We start from the raw sequence: 21,802 nt of genomic DNA, 5'->3' as shown, positions 1-21,802 counted from the left end.
AGAGAGTTTGCCTGTGAAGCTGGCGATGACCGGCCGTAACCTGCCAAAATTACTCGACACGCACGTTTCCACACGGTTCATCCTTACCTGGACATATAGTTCATCGTGACCCTGCAGCTGCTTTCTGTCTTACTCGTGTTTGCAGAAACTTGGTTGCTCTCTTGCGTGTTTCCGTTCAGTTGGTTACCATTAGTGGTGGGTCTACTTTGCCACACTACGTCTACAAGTGGCGACAATATAATCACGGATAGTCCCGTGGAAAGAAAATTTTACTTTTCATACAGCTCTATTGCCACCTATTTAGATCGTTTTGGTTGTTTCCCCTGTGTGATATTTTGTTTTGTCCATTGCAGTCCCCGTAGGAGACATTTGCTGCGATACTAACGCATGAGCCTAAATTTTGAAAAAAAATATTACAAAATGTGGCTAATATAACTAATTTGGAATTAACAGCTTGTTTAAGTCATTCCATTCGTATCGTGTAGCCAACGCTGTTGCGCATTGGCATCCTGTTACTACCAGTGCCAATTGTTTACGGTGTTGTTCCAACCTGGTTGTTTAAAGGGCATTGACGTGTTTGTGATTCTGTCATTGACGGCATTCTTCTTTATGTATTTGGCGTAATTTATAGCATTCATTGTGCTTTATAGGCCCTAAAATACCTTTCATTTTTGCTTTTATATCTTGGCACTGGCAGTATTCTAAGCAAGACAGATTAAATGGTTGCAGAATACTATTTATTTAATGGACCCGTTACTACGAATATTCAACTATTCACCCCGTCATCTCGGGAATATGTCCTGAAATGCCTTGATTATGCCGCTTTACAGTATTTTCTTGTACGCTTGACCGCTCGCAGTGTGTGGTTGCAGTCATGGAGATATTACAAGGTGATAACATCACACCTGGAAGCGGCCAGCGTTTGACCTGGAACCTTTGGGTGAAGCGCTGCTTCCCTGCGTCTCTGAGTCAGCTTCTTTATTTCCCCCCCCCCGGGTAGGGAAGCGGTGTTTGGTGACACCCACTTCCTGCTTACTCCTGCCCACTTCCTTCCCAATCTCCACCCACCATCCCTCGCCTATAGAGGGTTAAGTGATCTATGGTTTACTGACCTGGTTTTATATGTACTCTCCATGGTACTTGCAGGTCCTTGACTGGTGACTCCTATTTCAAGTATCATAAAATTGTGTTGTTTTTTGTTTTTTATACAATAGAGTATATTGATGCTTTCAAGATAACGTCTTCTCTTCTGTAGACTAAAGAGCTCATTGCTCAGGCTGCTTGGGAGGGGGTTAGGAGCATGTTTAGCATTAATAAATATTTTTCAGGTCTTCTTGTCCCTTTACGTGTGAAATTCTTACATGAAAAGCATCTTCTGGAGAATGAGAGAAGACGCTTTTGATAAAGTACTGCTTGGCTGATCGTCGGCTGCCCTGTTTGCACAAAACCAAACATGCATTTGGGGCGGCTGAGGGATGTAGGGGTAGAAGAGGAATACATAGGCCGGCAGGACACACATTGACCAGTCAGCATGGTTCAAAGCGCTGCCAAAAACTGAACCACAAAAACTGTGCAAATAACACAGCCCTTCTGCGGCGAACTCTAATCCATTTGTTTTCTCATACGTCATTTCTCATGTCATCGTCAGGGTTTATATATTTTGTCTGGGAGAATTTGTACGCTTATTATGTTTCAACCAAATTTGGAACTTTCTTTTGTCTTCATATACTATAATTTTAACCAAAACCATGTCTTCTGGACACATGTCAAGGTTTGTTATGTTGTTTTCATTGAAGAGAAATGTACTCTGTGAGCAATCAGGTTGTCATGTGCCAGCTCTAGATCGGTCCAGATGTTCTGATTCTGCAACCAGCCCAACGTCTCTGTTTCTAACAAGCTGTTAAATTATAAGTGCGTTTGAGAATCCAGTGCAGCCCTTCGGGCCGTTCGTTATTTATATGCCACCGTGATAAATAAGGGGCAGCAGCCTTTCAAATGATCTTTCTCCTGGATGTGGAACTCGGTATAATTGATTCCCTTCCTCCATTCGTCTGTTTGACCCCCAAGGACTTGCAATCTGAGCGTTGAAAGACTCTGCTACTGTGTATTGTTCTGTCGAATCGGACTAGAGCCTCTCCTCACCTCAGGGCTTCAATTTTGCAGACTCCAGCGGAAGTCTTTGGATAATGTGTTTAGGGAAAAGACATCGAACATTGCACTAGAGAATCTAATCTGCCTGTCCTATATTTAACTGAGCAAAAATAACCCATGCGGAATTCCTCTGATAAGACTATAATGTGCCAGTGGAAGGTTTGCCAGCTTCAGAGTCGACTCCGGCCCATCACGTTAGCTGTCACTGATGTTGCCCATCACGTTGGCTGTCACTGATGTTGCCCACCACGAAGCTGAAGGACAGTGGGCCTAAACCGTAGAATAACTGCTGATTAATTTAGCATCTTGGCACGGATATAGAACTGACAGAATCAAGAGAGACTTTTAACTCCGTGGAACATACAGTATTCCATTATCTATCGCAGATACCTCAACCTTTGGAAAGTTGACCTGTGACCCCGCTTAATAGAAGGTTTACTGCCACCTTACCTGGGCAACTTGGGAAGGTGGTTGACATTGAGATATTTATCTTTATTGTTTTAACTGTTATGAAATTGGGGTTAAATCTTAATTTAGTCCAAAAGAAAATGATGTATTTCTACGCATACAGGACCGAAATGTCATTAGTACGTGACTTTTGCATTTATTGACCTAATGAAGGAATTCTGGTTTGAAATAGTCATACAGCACACATTTTCTAACCAGGATCTCATTAGAATGTAGCCAGAGGAGCAGCGCAGCTTAGCGGAGCAGGCCTTGACAGAGCTAGGAGGAGGGCTTTAAGGGTTGTAATGGGTTGGGATTGGTGGTAGTCTTTGTAGGTGGGGTTTTCCTGGTTGGGTATATATAGGCGGACATTTTAGATCCTGCCACAATTAATTTGAACCACTTACCTGTTTTTGTCCCACCCTCCCTCCCTGTTTTTGGTTTTTCTTTTTTGCCTCGCTTGGTCACAGCGGCGGGGCTGGATTGGTTAGGTGGGGGGTAGAATGGGGATGTTTTGGTTGGTTATGGTTGTCTGGTTGGTATGGTTGGTTCGTTTGGTAGGTTTCGAGCTGGTTCGTGGCTCAGAACCTGGGGTGGTAGGGGTATCTCGGTATGCCCCTACTGTTGGTTTGGTGTTAGTGTGCACCTCACTCGTATGGTGAGGTTTATGTGTTATAATTTGGGGGTCATTGTCTATGTGTTGACATGTTGGGGATGTGTGACGGTTATACTGTGTGTTATTTGTTGTGGACAATGACTTATTATGACTATATATGTTTATATCATACATATATATGTTAATATATTTATTTTGTTATGGTTTATAATAAAGCTGTGGACAATTATTTTCCAACATATCTGTGTGGTCTCCGTTATTGGGTACGGTGGGGGGAGAATATTTTGGTGTCCTTCCCAAGCCCTATCTCGACGATGCGCCTGTCATGGCATTAATACACAGTTCAAAGGACAGATGTAAAAGTTCTGTGGCTCAGACAGAGTCTGGTTTAGAACAGTTTGCAGAATAAGGTTCCCATAACTATTTTCAACTGTCCTTTCTCCAAGGCCTTGACGCACACAAACACCTTATGGGTGCGATGCTCTGATATATACATCTTAGGATTTCATCCTTGGACCCAGGCCCTTCAATATCTTGGACCAGCTCTGTATATATTTCACATGAAGCCAGTTTTCCGACATACTGTCCGGCATAAGGTTGCCTTTCTCTTCTCACTGCAGGAAATTAATTCATGGTTATATTTGTGTTTAATTGGTAATTATTCACGATTTTGGCTATGAAGTCCCTGCCATGATTTATAGTCTGCAGAGTAGAGTTTTATATGTGCAAATTAGCAGCATGTAAAATTTATATAGTCTTGTAAAAATGGCCGAGGGCTGACCCCACCACGCCACCTTTTCCCTGGCTTTCATTTATAAAGAGTGGGTAGTTGAGTGTAAGGAACATAGTGCAGATCTAAAACAGAATGTTCAATAAGAAGATGTTCTGAAGAGTTAGCGTGTACTTGTAGAGGCTTCTCCAGCAGAATATTATAAATAATCTGCTCTTCTTTGCAAGTACCCACGTCGGAACGTAAATTAGCTTTGTCATTTTGGGTAAAGTTGAGCGGGATAGGTTTCTGTATTTTTGTGATATTTTTGTATGTAATTTTTGGAGATTTAATATGGAGATGAGAAATGATCACTCAGCAAGATCCAAGCCGCCTTCCTTCCCAGGCAATCATTTTTTATTGTCTATGCATATGCGGCAAATCAGCAGCCAATTCACTGGGTACAATGTTACAGGCGCCAAATAAAAAAGACGTCAAGTTAAAATCCAGTTGGGGTGCAATAACAAACATTTTCCTCCACTGGGATTATGGGGATGGCCGCCAGATGTGGGCAGCAGTTGTACTTACGGGACAAAGATGGCAGCTACAAATACCCTTAATGGCAAAATTAGCAGAATAATGACCCTGTTTACATGTTAGAGTGACCCTAAAGGACGTTTTTTGTATAAAGGTTTCCATCTTAAAAGGACACATGGTCACGTACCTGTCAATAAGAACCTGTCCCTGTTGGGGTCATCAGATGTCCTTTTTTATCATGCATGTGAGTCTCCCTTGATAAAGGGGGCATCTGGTCCTTGGTGTTATGTTGGTTGGATCATGGTAGTTGGCAACTTGGCTTGCTGTCACTCATTCTGGAGTTATGCTACAATTCATGTATTCCGTATTTTAGTTGAGAGTCTCACAACATCCGTTCACAAGCTCCCCTTGGCGTGGGAATAAGATTTGTCTAATGTAGTGACATCACAGCTAATGGTTGTCTTTCTAAAAAAATGTTATTTTTAGCAGCTCCTTATCGCTCTGAATAGGTTTTCTTTACTTATGTTGAAGTTTATTCTGACACTTTCACTTCCCATTAATAGTTGGTTGTCGTCGGATATCTAACTTTTGTACATTAGTTCCAGTGTTTTACAAATTCATGTAGTGGCATGATGTCTCCTACAAGTTACCCATCGCTTGCAGCATGCTTTTGGTAGGTGCATCAGTACGCGTAACAGTGGTCAGACCACAGATGATCTACTTGCATTTTCTATTTTATACTTCATTGGATTCTAATTGTTTATCTGTAGCTGGATTCTGGTTAATACGTGACCATAGGGAAGACATACTTGGGAGTTTCCTGGGGTGAGCTACCCTATTCTCTCCCCCTCTTTTGGCGAGCAACTTTGTTTTGGGGTGGGGCGGTCGTGAGTGGGTATGGTCAAATGCCCCTTTCCCTATTCAAAGAAAGAGGAACATGACCTAAAGAGTGCTTAACCTGGAGAGTTCCAAGGTATACCTGATGTCACCCTAAATCTATTGGCATGAGTTTTGGAAAGCTATCCCGTTGCTTCCTTATGGTTTAATCCAGATTCAGGGGTCTTCTCATTGCAGACCACTAAAGCCTTCCAGACACACAACATAGACCATTCAAATTGTGTACTCCTACAACTCATGTCATGAAGGAGCCATATAGACAACACAACAGACTTTAATTGTGCGAAACTGCGAACCCACTCCATGGTCAGCGATGTTGTTTTCTTTACTTCAGAAGCTGGGTTCCAGGCTATGCCTTGACACAACGAGAAGAAGTTATGCAGATGAATTTCCTGAAGCCCATTTACATGATGCAGATGAGAAACTAAGCATTTTAGATTAAAATTTACCTTTAAGTAGTGTTAATTTATGTTAAGTATCTGCGATGCTCGGAAGTGATTAACAAACAGGTGGCAGATTGCCCTAAAATGCCAAAGATACATGTGTGAAATGCATGAAGAGCTTGTCAAATTATCTGCTTCACCTCTAGCCCTTTATTGTCTCGCTTCCCAAAATCCTTCCATAAGCAGTTCTGCGCACTCACAGCTCCTCCATTGCACCATAAATTCCCTTTCCCCCGGCTTTTCGGTCAGATAACTGGTCTTCCGTATCTAATTGGGACAAAAAGTTGTGTTGTGCACCACAATAATACTCAACACCAGTCTGGAAGACAATAGCTTTCGCGGTGATGTACGTTCTTTGAACCTTTCGAAAACTTCTTAAACTGAATAATAGCCCTGATGGATCATGTTGGACTCCCACCAGTATCGATCTTTTATCTGCTCGAAAAGATATATTGCGGAAAGTCTTGCGTGTGAAAGGGTTTGGGGATGACAGCTGCAACCTCAGCAGTTCTATCTCCAAAATAACATTTTCTACGCAGCTCTTCTAAATAATGGTCCCTCCAGTGCATTTTAAGTAACTTAAGCCATTTGGTAGAAACTATTATTTCTTGCAAAATGTTTTCCTTAACCCCTTTGGATGTATTATATATAATTAGTTTTTTTTCCCTGGGTCTAGATATCTAGTCTTTCAGGCTGGCATTTATTGAACAGTGACGTCTTTTTGTAGAACAGCGATCTCGAGAATATAAATAAGCTATAGCATTAAGAGGGCGTGTGTATTTGTTTTTCATTTTTTAGCCCCTTATATTTATATGGCGCAGCTATGCAGCCGGCACATTCTATCATGTTTATGAGCTACTGGGAAATGAAGTGACTACGTTCATCTGTTTTACATATTAATCCAAGATACGCTCTCCTGCTGTGTGGTTATGAATGATGCCGTTTGTGCGCGTTCGCTCAGGAGTGGAAATGGCTGTTCAGGGATAGGTAGACACTAAAGTGTGAGGAATGATAAACACCTTATTAAGGAAAATACTACAATGCACATTCCGGGGCTAGGTAAACAATGTCTTTACCCATCAATGGAACTGATTTCACAGGCAGAATTGCTTGCTTCAGCAGTCGACCATGTAAAATAACTTGCCTGCCGATTGCTTGACATAGCATTTAAAGGGACATTCCAGCCATCATGTGTTAGCTGTGCCCCTTTAAAATCATGTGGTGTTGCTTTTGCAAATGAGTGGGGGGTCTACAGAATCCCACCGTATGTGCTGTTTTTTTGGCAGATGACTGGCCCGGCAAATGCTGCAGGCAGGGTCTATTCAAACCCCCATGCGCGGCAAGCACCCCCAATGATTTCTGGGGAGTGCTTTCCTGCCACTGATTGGCAATGTCAGACCATGGAAGAGGAGGGTAGTTGCACTGTCCCTTCGAGAACTTTTTATAGCGGTATCACCGAACTCTCTCTGCCGGGTATCAACACGATATTTGTTGGTTCTGTCCTTTTGTGTAAATAGACAATAAGGAATCGGAGCACTGTGACTGAGGGACCTCCGAAATCTCATGAGTTTTGTATATTACCCTTAATTGTGACTTGGTCTTCTGAGCCCTAACTGCAGATATGATTAGCTTTGATTTATACGGTGTCTCTAAATAGCTATAAATCAGAGATTGACGTTTTAAGTGGTCTGAGAGCACTTCCAATGCAGCCATTAATCCACATTTATATAAAACCTCTTAACTGATGCACGCTGATGGACCGGCTTCCTGTAATCTGACCTGCCCCATTCACTCGCTTTAATAGGACATTCTGTGAAATTAATAATGTATGCAAAGATTGGGGTTGGAGAGGAGGAGCCATTCCTTGTGGTTCTTTCCTTGTTTTAAGCACTTAAGGTTGTTTGTGATATTCTGTTCTACGGAACGTGAGCCGGAGTACTTAAGTTTAAAAAAAAACCAACATAATACCAAAAAAATGTGCAGCTTGTCCTCTCGTAGCAGTGATATTATAGTTCTACCTAAAGAGTAACCACTCGTGGGAGACATGTGTGACCATCTGAAAACCTCTCTGACGCAAGGTTTTTGTTCCTTTGTAGGATTATTCACGAGGATGGATTCTCGGGCGAGGATGTCAAGCAGTATAAACCTGTGGTTTATAGCAACACTATCCAATCTCTGGCAGCCATCGTCCGCGCTATGGACACCCTGGGCATTGAGTATGGTGACAAGGAACGGAGGGTGAGTCTAGCTTTTACTCTGGTTATGATCCACCAAACATCTGTCAAATGTATCTACTGGTGGAGCGTTCTATCGGGAGCAAGTGGGGGAGCCGCTGGTCGCCATCTATTATGGCCAATGCTTGACTGAGAATCATTAGGGCCAATGGCTGATTTGGACTTACTATGCCTCTCATGTTGTGTATATCTATATATACATATATGTATATGTGTATCTGGTCCCTTGATCTTTTTACAGATTGTACACCTTTGGTTTGAGCTGAAAGCGACTCCTGGAATCTTCACTAAGTCATGAGTGAGTTGTGGTTTCAACAGACTTAAGTGTATACCATGAAGGGCCAACCTGGATTTCTCCTGCAAGAGTTGCCAGCCCTACAGAATGCATAGATTAATTGGGGAGGCCACTTTTAAGAATCTTTAATGATTTACCTCTTCTGGACAGAGCCAACCAAGCACTTATTGCAGGAAAAGCTCATTGGGTCTGTTTAAGTTATTTTTCATCAGTACTCAACCATTTCAATAGAGATCTTCTAGGACATGATTAATTACGTGGTAGCAGCGAAGCCACATATTCTATTAACAATCTTCTTTTATTTGTGAAGGAACATTAATTATCATCAGTTTGAAAAAGCCAGGAGTTTGGTTTTTTTTAGACTATATTTTCAAACCCATATATGAATGGGTTGTATTTATTTAAAACCTCAAGTACCTTATAAAAGGTTTCCAAGCACAAGGGAGTAGTATTAGGCTGTTAAATCGGTCTGTTTGGTGACATCACACTCCACCTACAGTATGTGCCAGTTTAATGATGTCACATTCCCCCCACAATGTGAAGTATAATGATGTCACAGTCCACCCACATAACATCCCGTTTTGTCTTCTTGATCAGTGCACAGTGTCCATTTCAGTGCAGAGTTTTCTGAACTGTATAGACCAACACAAGATGCATTTTGTAATGATTAGGTAACACCCTCCCAATCCTACATCATGAGAAGGAACAGCATACTGTGTGCCTTGAACTGAAATGACCTCTCTGTCTAATCCGAAGCAGAGAGAGATCAGAGGATCTAAACACATAACACGTAACACATAAACTTTGTGTGGTTTTGATATTGGCCGCATCCAAACCACATGTGATGGCATATATGAGACCAGCTCTGAGATATTACAGAAAATTAACCATTTAGTAGCTCATAACAAAGGTTGGATCATCGGTCCCTAGAGTTACACAAAACGTAAGTGTTCTTAACTGAGTCAGCCCCATTCAAGTATGAATTATAAACTATGGTATGTTGGTAAGAAAAGAATCGGTGTGGCCGCCACAATTTGTCCCATATACATTTGGACCCTCAGTGAAGAGACCTGTAAGAAATGTCACTTATGTAAACATCATTTATACAGCATAATCCAAGCTATTCTTGGAGCAGAAGTCTAGTGGGGTTGGCTCTTAACAATGTAATCCTTTTGCCGCATAAAATGGCCAAATCCAGAAGAGTCACATTACAGGGTACAGTTAAAATTGGTTGTCTGTTATCCTCAACATAATATCTGAACATGGGGTGGAATAAACGTTGCAGTACCGGTAGCACCATTGCTTCAGCCCCCATGTAAGGAGCACCCCAAAAAAACCCATTCCGTGTTGTCATTTCTGCATTCTAGGATTACCCATGTGCATTATGTGTTCCCGATGCACCATCTCTGTTAAGGGAAATGGTATCTGACCATTGAGACAGTTCTGGGCCTATAAAAAGTTTAATGCAGGAGCTGGACATGTCCTCGTTGCCCACTAGCATTGGTCCCTAAAAGAGGTTTGATGTCTACAGTGACATGGTTCCTGGCGCCTAATACTACCAAGTGTTTCATGGCTTTGTACCATCGTGGGTCACGTCGGGCTTTCTTGGTGGACCCCCCCATATGTAGTAAGACTTATTGTGTTATATTTTTCTCAGTGTTCAGTAGGTAGGGTAATGGTTCACATGCAGGACATTTGAGTCAAGAGCCCCTTTAAATCTTAGGGTGCATTGGGAGGTGAGGGAGGCAAAGTGACTTTAAAAAGCCCTCAATACTCAAAGTAATTTCATTTTGAGCAGAGCAGCTTTACCTGAATGGATGGCGGTTCATGGATTTTCCCATTTCCATTTGTGTAGACATTGAGTTCTGTGGAGATATCTGCAATTTAATCTAAATGAGCTTGCATTGACCAGAACTTGTTCATCTTTATTGATTTGTATTGCACAGTCAGCCGGTCTCGGCGGTTCCCAGCTGTGTCTTATAATAAGGTGTCACTATGATAAGTTTACTGGCATTAGCGTAATGTTCTTTGCCTTAATACTCCCCGTTTCATTTCTCTATTGTTTTCTGAGTTGTCAGAATAAGCTCTGCTTTTCTCACTTATAAAGCGTGAGATATTTAGTGGCTCGTTTCTTCTGATTGTATATAGAATCGGCATAATTACGAAAATATTTGCTATTTTCTAATAACAATGAGATGGTCATATTGTCCAGGCCCTGACTTTACTTCTGGGGGAATTACATGGTGGACGGCTGGCCGTCAGCGCCCCATATGCTCCTAATCTCCTGCTTCGGTGCTGGATCAAGTACTGCAGCATGCGGTCGGCGGCTGGAGTTTGCCCATAAAGATGTTGTGGTTGCACATACGTCATCCGGCGGCTACTGGCCTTAAAGCGCCAGTCCGGACCTGATGATGTCCCCCCGTCATGAGCGCTTGTGTTGTGATCAACAATGGAGTCAAAATACTCTGTCAGCGGGACTCAAGGACACTGTGTGATTACTCGCTAAACGTGTGTGTGTGTTTTTATCTCACCAACTTTACTACGCGTTATGAAGGCCCAACCTTGGAGTCTCCTCTTCCCGCTTTAACTATGCAGACCCAACTTAGCCCTTCTGGCAAAGAAGCTCACTGAGGTTGACCTTTTACAATGCATGAATGGGTTTAACGAAACAGCTTGTATACGTTGTCCCCATGATCCTAACGTATCCTATTACAACAATTATGCATAATATTCATTGTTAGAGTGGACTAAACCCAAGCATGGGCCAATCTAAACTCTGGGCTCAGCTCGTCAAGCTACATAGAATGAAAAGGGTCGCCCATTGGATACTGGATTCACATCCCCGGATATGCGCAAGTAGCAAAATACACCATTACTTACCTAAAAACTAGTCAAGCTATACGAATAGTCATTGCAGCCTTAAAAAGTGGTGAATGACTAGCTCAGACCATGAAACAAAGCAATATTTTACTTTTGTAATTCGAAAAGTCAAAGGGTTTTTAACATAGTTCTCATATTTACCTCTAAGCGTACAAAAGTTTCACGATCTTCGTCCAAAGTAATTATCACCCTCCGAGCACTTTGCATTTCAGTTATGGTAAAGGTATCGCTTTCTTCTGATTGCATTTGATTTTTTAAATGTTTAAAATATTCACTTATTTTATGAAATAAATTAACAGAAGTATGTTCTATGATTACATTTTCCAGAATTCTTTATGTTTTGCTGTCTTTGTGACACGTGTTGCTAAATGTAAATTAACTATTCTAGTGGGGAATGGCTCCTTTGCATATGGGTCTGCATGGTAATGTCTTGGCATTTAAATTTATTTGGAAGTTATGTTCTACTTACAAAGTCAAATTTGTTTGTGGTGACAGATCCTCTTCATAAAAGATGCTAATCTCAAGCCTGGCCATTCTCATAGTATGCAAAGTAAACGGATAAATATCTTATGAGGTTCCTAAATGGATCTTGTAGGTCATCCTATGTCATTTCCCTTCTAGTCCCCTCTGGAGCACCTTGTGGTCTTAGCTGTGGATGGAACTGAAATTGCTCCCATCATTGCTCTCGGCAGGGAAGTTAGATATGTCTAAAATAGCCTTCTGGATATTCTAACACGATCTGCTGTGCGGTCTCTTCGGTTTTAACAAAGTCTTCTTAGCAAAGCTGTTTTACCTGCTGTAAGAATAAAATAACTCATGAAGGACACCACGTCAGCCTTGGGATTAGAGACACGGGTGAGCGGTCCACTCTACGTTCTCAGACCTGTTTAGTGACCTCTCCCACGACCTTGAGCCAGGTCTGAGCACTTGTTGCGTCTGCTCGCTGGATCATTCTGTGCCATCTGTGAATTAAGCACCAGTCAAAGCCCATTAGGTCAAATCACATCTGATGCTATTCTGTGGAAACCTTTAAACCTCTTGTAGATATTGTCTATGCGCACTCCTCTCCACACACATTTACAAAACGAACCTAGAAAGACGTATACATTTCAAAACGAACCTAGAAAGACGTATACATTTCAAAACGAACCTAGAAACCTCCACCAGACACTATTTCAGATTGTGGCTCCTAGTCTGAGTAAATAGAGATGCCAGATGCTGAATGGGAAGAGCAAACCCATTGTTGGTTGGAACATACAGGCCTATTTTAACGAAAGATGATTTGGTAATGCTGAGATTATAATCCAAAATTGGTTTCTCAGTTTGTGCAGTGTGACTGACAAAGTACAACATGGTGCTATTCTAGATTTAGATGGGGGGGGGGTAAATTTCTGTATCTATTCTTAGGAACGAAGGCACTGACCCCTATAAAAACGAATGGGCTCAAAACGCATTGGGATTCATGATCACAATGCTAGTAAAATTGGATAAGCACTAGTAACACACCTGAGCTATAGTAGCAGGCATGGTGATGCCATATTCTACATGACTTTATATATCATCAGACTCTAATCTGGAGGAGGATAAGAAGTTTTAACAGCGTGAGGACCAACGTCAGAACATATCTAGTGGAACCTTACCACTACAGGTCTTCAGCTACTTTATGTCCTAACCTAGAAACGAGATGAGGCGATGTCTAACGATTAGCACATTACACTCGTGGGTCTCTTCCCCCTGGTCACCAAATAATGCTATTTGAGTGTATTTGAAATATGATGCAACATAATGTCACAAAATGATTAATTTTAATACTAGTTACTTTGGCAACTGCTACAGTTATGTAGGTGAATGTGAAGTTACGTAGAAGGAGCATGTTTGCGGCTATCATTCTAACCCCAATGGCATGCCCTAAAACTCGCCTACTTCGACCACTTTTCCTTAACGAATGCTTTTCTACATAAGCCCTATTTATATATTTCTATCACTATATTTAATTTTTGTTTATCAATAGAAAACCATATAATGGTTATTTTTATTAGTCTTATTACTATATAAAATTTTTGTTTACCAATAGAAAACATATAATAATTGGTTATTATTTTTATTACAGTCTTATACAGTTTTACCCAGTATCTACACACTTTTTCTCTTTTGGTTTTCATCAAACAACATTCAGCAACTTAGTGTTAGAGAAGAGATAGTTGAGGTGGCTGTTTCCATAGTAGACTCATAATGGTGATTTCTGATTGATACCAGAAATAAGGGTTTTTCTGGATTGTAAAATGCGGGTAAATTACAGATATGCTTAAAGGGTAGACATTAACCGTGGTCATAGTCGCCCGTGTTAAGCAGCTTTACGGCTCCTGTGTGTGCCATCTATAGGGTCTTCAGCAATGCCTCTGTGATCGTGCTCTTCTACCGGTCTCTGGAGCAGATGGACTCGCTATACGGTTTATATACGCATACATCTGTCCGACAAGATTTCCTGCAACAGTCTATGGCTAATTTCAAAGCACCATTTTTTTTTTTTTATTCTTAACAGTAGTAGAAATCCATTTTTTTTATACAGATTAGAACAAATCCTGAATTTTATTGGTGCCCCCGTACGGAAGGCTCGCTCCTAAACCTCTGCGTATTCAGGCACGGAGGATTTAGGGAGGTTTAACAAGATCTGCCTGGCGTAAAAGGTTTATCCGCAGGGCCTGTTTTCTGAGCAGGGATATTCCCCACATACCCATTGCTCCCCCTGTCTTTGTGCTGTTGATCGCAAACAGGGTTAAACACACGGTGCTGGGAAATGTTTTTTGCCCCTTTTGGGGCAGAAGTAGTTTGCAGGGTTTCTTTTCGTTTGTGCAAGGACAGAATATACATTGGCTTTAAAGGATCATCCTCCTGGGAATAGGGCGCTCTGAGCGGGCTCTGTATGTTCCGAGTCGAGTGCGTAATACAAGCTTCTTACAGGTGACAGCATGTTGGCGTTCACCGTGCCAAGTGCCATAAGCTGTAGAAACAGACACAGTCCATTGTCCAGGCCACGGCTTCGTAATCATTCACGCTGATCCAGTGACACTGTCACCCCGCTGTGTGATACCAGAAGATAGCTTATTTTTCTTTCTGAGAACCTGATCCTGCCGAGAATTCTGAAAATATTCTCCGTTTAAAGGTCCTTCAAAGAAACTCAAGTGTTGCACATCTGTAGATCATTTGCTTCTAAATAAAACAGTTCTGCAGCTGCTAAGTGTCTCGTTCATACGGTGGCTCCTTAATGTAAAGCTTTACTAAAGAGCCCTACGGACTGGTGGTTTTTAGGGGAAAATGTTGGGTTGATGCCCCGGTTCTTCTTCTTAGGGTAAGGCTGACTTTTTAACCTGCTAGAAGTTCGTAGATGTTCCTCACTTGTGCTCCTTAGTATGCACCCAAACTCCCTGCCCATGGGACCCCAGTGCGCATGCGAGGAACGTAGGCATGTAGAGGGCCAGCTGACAATTACCTTTTGTTCTAGAAGTCCCGTGCCTCTGCAGATCCGTTTATGAATAGCAAGTTTAGAGAATGTTGGTGGAAATTATGTGACCGCAGGGATTTCACATCCTAGATCACTTACTAAGCATCAGCAAATCACAAAGTACATTAGGGAGAAGAGAGTGAAGAACAAGGTTTCAATTTACTACACCTAACCATCTTTCTTATTGATCCGAACTCTGTAGGGTAGGAATTATTTCCATTGAGTTCCAGGAACCTCCGATTAAGCGGCCCAAGCAGGAATTTATTTCACATAGAGGTATGGAAAATACTTTGGAATGGTTGCCAAGATTGAGAAACTCCAGGAGCCAAGTTTGGCTTCAGCACTGGAGGGAACGGGTCACCAGTTTTGGTAACCATTCCTACTTTGAATGCCCACTGTCAAGGAAGGATTTCACAACCTCAGCCAATGTTAATTAGAGAGTATTATCTCCACCATCCCTGCGTTCATCTCAAAGAAAAAACATCAGCAGATAAGCCGTATTGAAATGTTCAATTGACAATGGCACCAAGGAGAACTTGGGTGGAAAAAGGGCAGTCTTTTTCCACCCAAGTTCTCCATTTTACAGTTCTGTGCCCTGATTTAATAATGGTTTACAGATAAATATAAGCAGCAATATATTTGTTATTAATAACCCACCTTATGAGTATGCTGTAGTATCTGTTTTCAGGATCTGCATAATTATTCCTACCCTGGCCGGGTGAATTAAATTATCAATGCTTACTATAAATATTTTTAAATCATTTGATTACAATGCTGGTTTGTTGCATATTCATCTCCAAAAATTAAATTGAAAGGTCATTGCAGGTAAAGGACTATGTTGATGTCTCTGTGTGTTCTCTCCGAGCTGGAAGCTGGCTGACTGCCTCTGCAAAACCCCGGATTTTATGGCATATTGCTCAGGGATACAGTGTTATATATATTTTTATATATATTTTTATATAAACTCTGGTACAACTATAACCAAACTTGATTTGGGATTCCTAACCTAGATTGATTTAAATACATGGTACAGCAAATCAAAGCCCACCTAACTTACCCTTTACAGTGTTTTACTCGATTAACCCTTTTATGGGTTTCTTCCTTAAAGTAGCCGTTTGCAGGATACTTCACTTTTTGTTCTAACCCAACTGAGCTCCCCGTGTAAGAATAGCTTATGCATAGGTAAATCAGTTTCCCGGTTGATCTATGCATTATGCAGGGCCTGCGCAGCCCTTCTCTTAGGACAGACTTGTCAGGATAGGCTCTCCGTAGCGCATAATGAAGTTAGTTGAAAGCACTCTGCTTTAGGGAATAAACCCCCTAAGTGTTTGCATTACTCCTAGTAACTGGGACAGAGCGAACACAGCTCACTCACAGTAAGTGTAGGATTCTGGGAAAAGGCCTAATTATGTCTAATTTTGTGTGCATATTTTTATACGATTGCATACCCTGTGTCCCCCGCTCACCATAGCATACCACCCTCTTTCCTACCGTATAATCTTTGCTTTACGAGTTAAATATACATCTCGCCGCTGACGTGGTCTGAAATAATACCCTTGCTATGATGTAAGCTCTCAAGTACAAGCCACGCAAAAAAAACATGCCCCCCTCCTCCCGTTTCCCAGCACATAGGGTGTGCTGTGTTTTTGGGAAATGTTTGGGTTCTGAACGTTCTGTGTGCTTTTCCCCGTCTCATCGCCGTGTTATGCATGCAGCAGTCAGCATGCGCTCCCTGCCCTCTGCACTGTCACAGCATCCTCCAGATACCGCAATCTGCAGCAAGCCTCATCTGACATTTTCTAGCTTCTGGGGATGTGGAAATGTTCCTGCGGCTTCTAGAAAAATAACTGCTTATTTAAAATGTCTGCCTGCCTGTTATCCCCAGTGGTCCAGCTAATTCTGGTGTTTCTCCGCTATTGGCAAGGTGTGACCGACACGGCGAGCATGAAGAATCTCACTACGTCTTGCCGTGGTGTTAGGATTGCCTCGTTCCTTCTGGCTGCTGGTCTTTTGTGGCCCTTGTTGTCTACCATGTGATGGTCATAGAGACTGTGCCTTACATATGATGTACGTATGATAATAGAACCACCTACTGCCCTGTGCGGAGGTATTAGAAACCCAAGTGCAAAGATGACTTAGAAAGGGATGATTTAGGATGGTGTCTCCTGTTCTTAGCATAGAAACATAGCATTTGACGACAGATACAAAGCATTTGGCCCATCTAGTCTGCCCATAGTCCTTCTCCCTTTACTCCATATTCATGCATGAACTGAATGACAACGTGAACATAAGTTCTCGTACTAAATCAAAGAAGGCAATTAACACAAGGGTATATACTGGCCATTAAATGGCAGATTTAAAACACTTGGATGATAACTTGGTTCACATTAGATCTAGGCCCATCTTCTGAATCACGGGTCTTGTGTTTGACCAACAGAGAAGACATTCTGTTCCAGTTGCTATACTGTATTTGCCCCAAATACAAAAAGAAAAGTTACCCTATATTGAACTTCTGAAATTAATAACAGTCCCCCTGTAACCAGATTGTTGGCCATAAGCGTTGAGAATGAACCATTTAATTATACTGGCTTTGCCCGTAGGTTTGCATTTTAATTTCCATTCTAAGCCAGACTCATGGTTTCAAATGGTTTAATTCTGTATTTCTGGCTACACTATGTTGGAACTGTCCAATTTTTTTTTTGCCCACCACCAGGGATCGAAATTCAGTAAAGCATCGAGTGACCTCATGGTCAGAGCTAGAAGGTTAATCACTAACGTAAAATAGTGGAAATTAATTACGAGAGGAGAGTCTGCTGATTAATCCCCAAACCTTGCATCTGTTCCGTAAGTCTGACACTCTTGTGCCGAGTGTTTATTCTCCCAAGAAGCTTTCCCATAACACCAGCGAGCAAATGATTTACCTATAATCATGCCTACTGCGTTCTGCGACTGTAACTTATCCTGCTTAATTAATGCACAGTTCCATTAAGACGACCATATGTCGTAGTCTCTTTCGTATTATATACATAAAACCCAACAGCAGCAGAATGTTTGTAGAGACACTTTCTGGCCGCAGACACGGCGGACTGTGTCGGTTTAGGCGCCGCTATCTCGTCTGGGGCCAGTAGCGGGCATTGTAGAACATACATGTATCTGTGTAACAATGTGTAACAATGTGTTATTTCACATAAATTGTATGTAAACATATTTACATTGTATCGCATAATATTTAATAACTAATGTTAACAGGTCGTCTCCTATATCTTCAAGACTCTCCCGGCTCTGTTCTTGTTAAGGGATAGGCATCCGGCTCCTGAATCTGAGACGAGACCAACGACTCATTAAGGTTTGGGGGTGGACTAGACGGGCCGAATGGTTCCCATCTGCCGGTGTGTTGTGTGTTTGTAATGCGATGGTGTTTTGTGCCGCTGCAAAGTGTTTGATTGCTCAGGTCACACCCAGCCATATCTGACATTAGAAAGGTGCAAGTGACGTACGTGGATAGGAGTTAATTCTTCCTGCAGTTCCCTAGCAACAGATTGTCCTCGCGATGACTCCCATGGGTTTAACCCAGAATAGCAGGCTTATCCGTAGCTGGTATGTGGATGCCAATCCTGGGATCTCGCTCCCGTCTTAACATATCCAGAAATTCCTCGTCTCCTGCTCTATCCCAGCCTCCTGCGCTCCGATTCTCTATCATGGCTCCCTTCAATCCAACAGATGTGCCGCTTCAATTAAATGTAGTTTATGAAACGTGCAACGAACACTGAATGAAGTCAATAAGAGGGATGGATATATTTATATGATATTTAAACCCATTTATTAAATGTGACTTTGTTCATAGATACAGGATAGGAAATATCTGCCTGTGTTTTTGTAAAGTTGATATACTGAATTCTAGTTAAATCCTTACAAAGTATTTTGTGAATGTAACCTCAAACAGCTGTTTTTTATCATTGTTTTTGTTTGTGTGTTTTTTGGATGTTTTTGAGGTATGGATTTTGGCTTTAACACCGGTAATAATAATTCTGTTCAGGCGTGGCGAGGCTGAGCTTTGTTTTTCTGATGTAGTGATTGTTCTGATTGCCGTTTAAAGTAAGATGGTGGGAAAACTTTGAAAAGCGTCCATTAGAGACTAAATAACGCCCGTGTTGCCTTTGACATAACTCGCCAAAGGATATGTCCGTTTGGCTATTTTTTGGCCTGGGTGATGGATATTCCTAATCACGCATCCATCACCATCCATTACATTATATAAATGAGATTTAATGGTTATAGTAATGAAGAATCTGCACTCCTTGTTGCCGTGGCTAAAAGTAAATTTTCCAGAGGTATATGGGGGCTGCCAGTTGTACAGCCCCTATCTCATAATATATATATATATATATATATATATATATATATGACCACCCCCCCTCCCCTCTTTTTTTAATTGCTGTGAGCCCAAGTCATTGAGATGGGGGATAGAAAGGCAGTAGCTTTGAATATATATTAAACGCACTGCTGAGCTGTTCCTCTGTCAGAGCTCAAGGTCAGAAGACCCCCAGCTCATCTTTGTCCCATTTTGTCTTTTAGCTCTGCGCTCGAAAGTACAGTAGATGGGAAGTTCTGTATGTGGTAAGGCGCCATCTCAGTAGCCTTGTACCCAGGCATTGCCCCAGCCAAACAAAACAGAATAGATCCAGATGTTAACGCACTGCCTGCATCCCCAATTTATCCCCTTTCCCCCCTGCCATGAGATCCGCTTCTTAGTTTATTTCACCTAAGCCTTGCTTGTTCCTCCAAATTCCTTATTAGATTTTTTTTTAAAAAAATATTAAAAATAATTAACAAAAATCAATTATGGTCTGGTTTAGTGCCAGAAAACAAATTCTGTGTGTATGGAAGTCTGTATTCAGTTGGCCTGCTTTTCTCGCCATCATGCCGACGGTTCTTTTGTTCCCATTGCAGGCATTGTGCTGACAAAAAGGCTGCAAAAATAACGCAGCGTCATTTGAATAAAAAAACAAAAAAAAAGTATTTATTAAAAATCACAAAAAGCCCTGATTATTCCATATTTGACCAAAGCAAAGGGTAGCTCCAGCTTCGTGTATCATCTCGGCTACCGTTGTCCTCTGAGAATTCTTTTCATGTCCCTCTGGTGTCCTGCTGTTAATTTGCAGATGGCTGTGAAGCGATGACACAAATAATAACCTAAATGCAAACAGATCTGCCAAAACACATAGGATCCCATCATACAATGCATATAAACATTTGCACCGATACATGAACAAACAATAAGCGTGAAGCTTCTATAGAACACGGTTAATATAACGCAAAGAACTCCAGCGTGTATAGGACAATCGCTTGCTGATCTATGCGGTTGAATTTCCCCTTATTCCTCCGCACATTAGCTTTCTTTCTCCTCTTCCTATTCATTTTTCACACGTATCTTCCGCTGGGCCCAGGCGGTGAGGAGATGAATTGTTGCCACGGTAACAAAGCCCTTTAATTGAGCTTTTCTTGAGTCTGCTCTGAAGTGCTTTCTGGCAACAAGGACAGAGAGGCCTGGTACTCAGGCTCTACGCCCTGCGAGGTATATGCCTGTGACAATAATTGGCAGCTGTCCCAGCCCCGATCGTTCTTCTTTCCTTTCCTATTTCGGTCGCATGCCCTGAGATGCTCAGATATCCTTTTGCCAAAATGTACCTTTCAAGCCCGCTTAAAAATACTGCTATATGGGTCATAGCTACGGATGAGTATTCTGAGAATGTTACGTGCTGACGTGTTCTGTGCCGGTTACAGAATCGCTAATCTGATTCCTTTTCTCTACCCTTCCTTTTTTGGGGTTGCAAGAAGGACATCCACAAGGGGTTGGGTTCTTAAACAATATGATATCTCAAAAAATTCTTATAAACACCTAATGTTTGAGAATACTATATCATTTTGTTCTGCACTACTTCCCTTTTCATCATACTAAAGAAAGAGGTATATCGCGTACAATCCCCGGGCTCCTTACGGGGGTTTGGTTATGAATATAGGATACCAGTAACTGCTGGAGGTCCATTTACGTCATCCAGCTAATGCAGCACAATGGACAGGCTGCAGTCCTCAAATGGCCGTTGACCATATGGGGATTGTCGGAATCGATATCGTCTAGTTCTGTTGAATAATACCTGTCGAAGGTTCGTTTTCATACATTATTATCTTTACCTAGCCTCATCATCTGCAAATTTCTTTGCATCCCTGGGGTATTTTTAGTGCCTTAAAGCTGCTGCCTAATGCTTCATTAAGTGCCCCCCCCAGAGCTCCAGCTCTTCCCTACTGGAGAGGATGGCAGACAGATGGCGGGGCTGTATTACATGCTAGGATGGGCAGAGTAGCCGAACTTGAATGGGGGGAGGGTACAGGAAGCTTCCAATCAGACCCAGCACTGGATAAAGAATTCAGATGTAAATTATGCCCACTGTGCCCTGGAAGGGGGCTTGGTGTTAAAGGTTATACCCAGCGTGAAATACACCCTGGAGAGGAGCGCAGTGGTGCTTTCACTCAATTAATTGGCTTTGGGCAGTAATGAAGCTACTACTTGAAGCGTCAAAGGAATATGCTTTCTGTACTGTGCAGATTTGGAGGGGGATGTATGTTTAGGGGGAGCTGGCCATATTTTCCTTAACGATATAGCCGTATTATAATCAAGTGTAGTGGAAAGCAGTTGGTGGCCTAACAAAAAGATTGACGTAGGACTAATGTTATTAGATTATGAGGAATTAGGGGCAGCATAATAAATAGCATGGCAGATGGGCAAAAAAATGAGCAAAATGTACAATGATTGTGCAGATGTACTGTAGATACATAGTCTAAACCATACTCAGAGCAAACACTGGATTGTAAAGGAGTTTCAAATCTCAATAAACCAGGAACAATGGCAAGACAATCGCTGCCTTGTAACTGGATAATAATCTTTCTGAACATGATTTGAAACGTGTGCAGATAACCTCATACTACAGACGCTGTGCTGGCTGTCCGCCCATGTAAATGATCCCCCCCAATAAGCCCAATGAGTAACGCCTCACCATGAAGCCTAGAAAGTGATGAGTGAAGAGACAAGTTCT

General features: G+C 41.9%; 1 protein-coding gene across 3 annotated transcripts in view; it reads left to right on the top strand.

Annotated features, from left to right (window-relative positions):
- Positions 1–21,802, top strand: part of LOC149299084 (guanine nucleotide-binding protein G(o) subunit alpha) — a 61,190-nt gene that overhangs the window by 20,663 nt on the left and 18,725 nt on the right. For all 3 annotated transcript variants that reach the window (XM_089486530.1, XM_089486529.1, XM_089486531.1), the window contains exon 3: positions 7,897–8,038. In XM_089486530.1, coding sequence (XP_089342656.1) covers positions 7,897–8,038 — 142 coding nt within the window. The remainder of the gene's footprint in view (positions 1–7,896; positions 8,039–21,802) is intronic.

Source organism: Sceloporus occidentalis, unplaced genomic scaffold, assembly GCF_023333645.1.
Source record: "Sceloporus occidentalis isolate IW3139 unplaced genomic scaffold, rSceOcc1.0.p SCAF_29, whole genome shotgun sequence".
Taxonomy (NCBI): Eukaryota; Metazoa; Chordata; class Lepidosauria; order Squamata; family Phrynosomatidae; genus Sceloporus; species Sceloporus occidentalis.
Note: the sequence above shows the minus strand (reverse complement) of the source record. Positions and strands in the feature narration are given on the sequence as shown.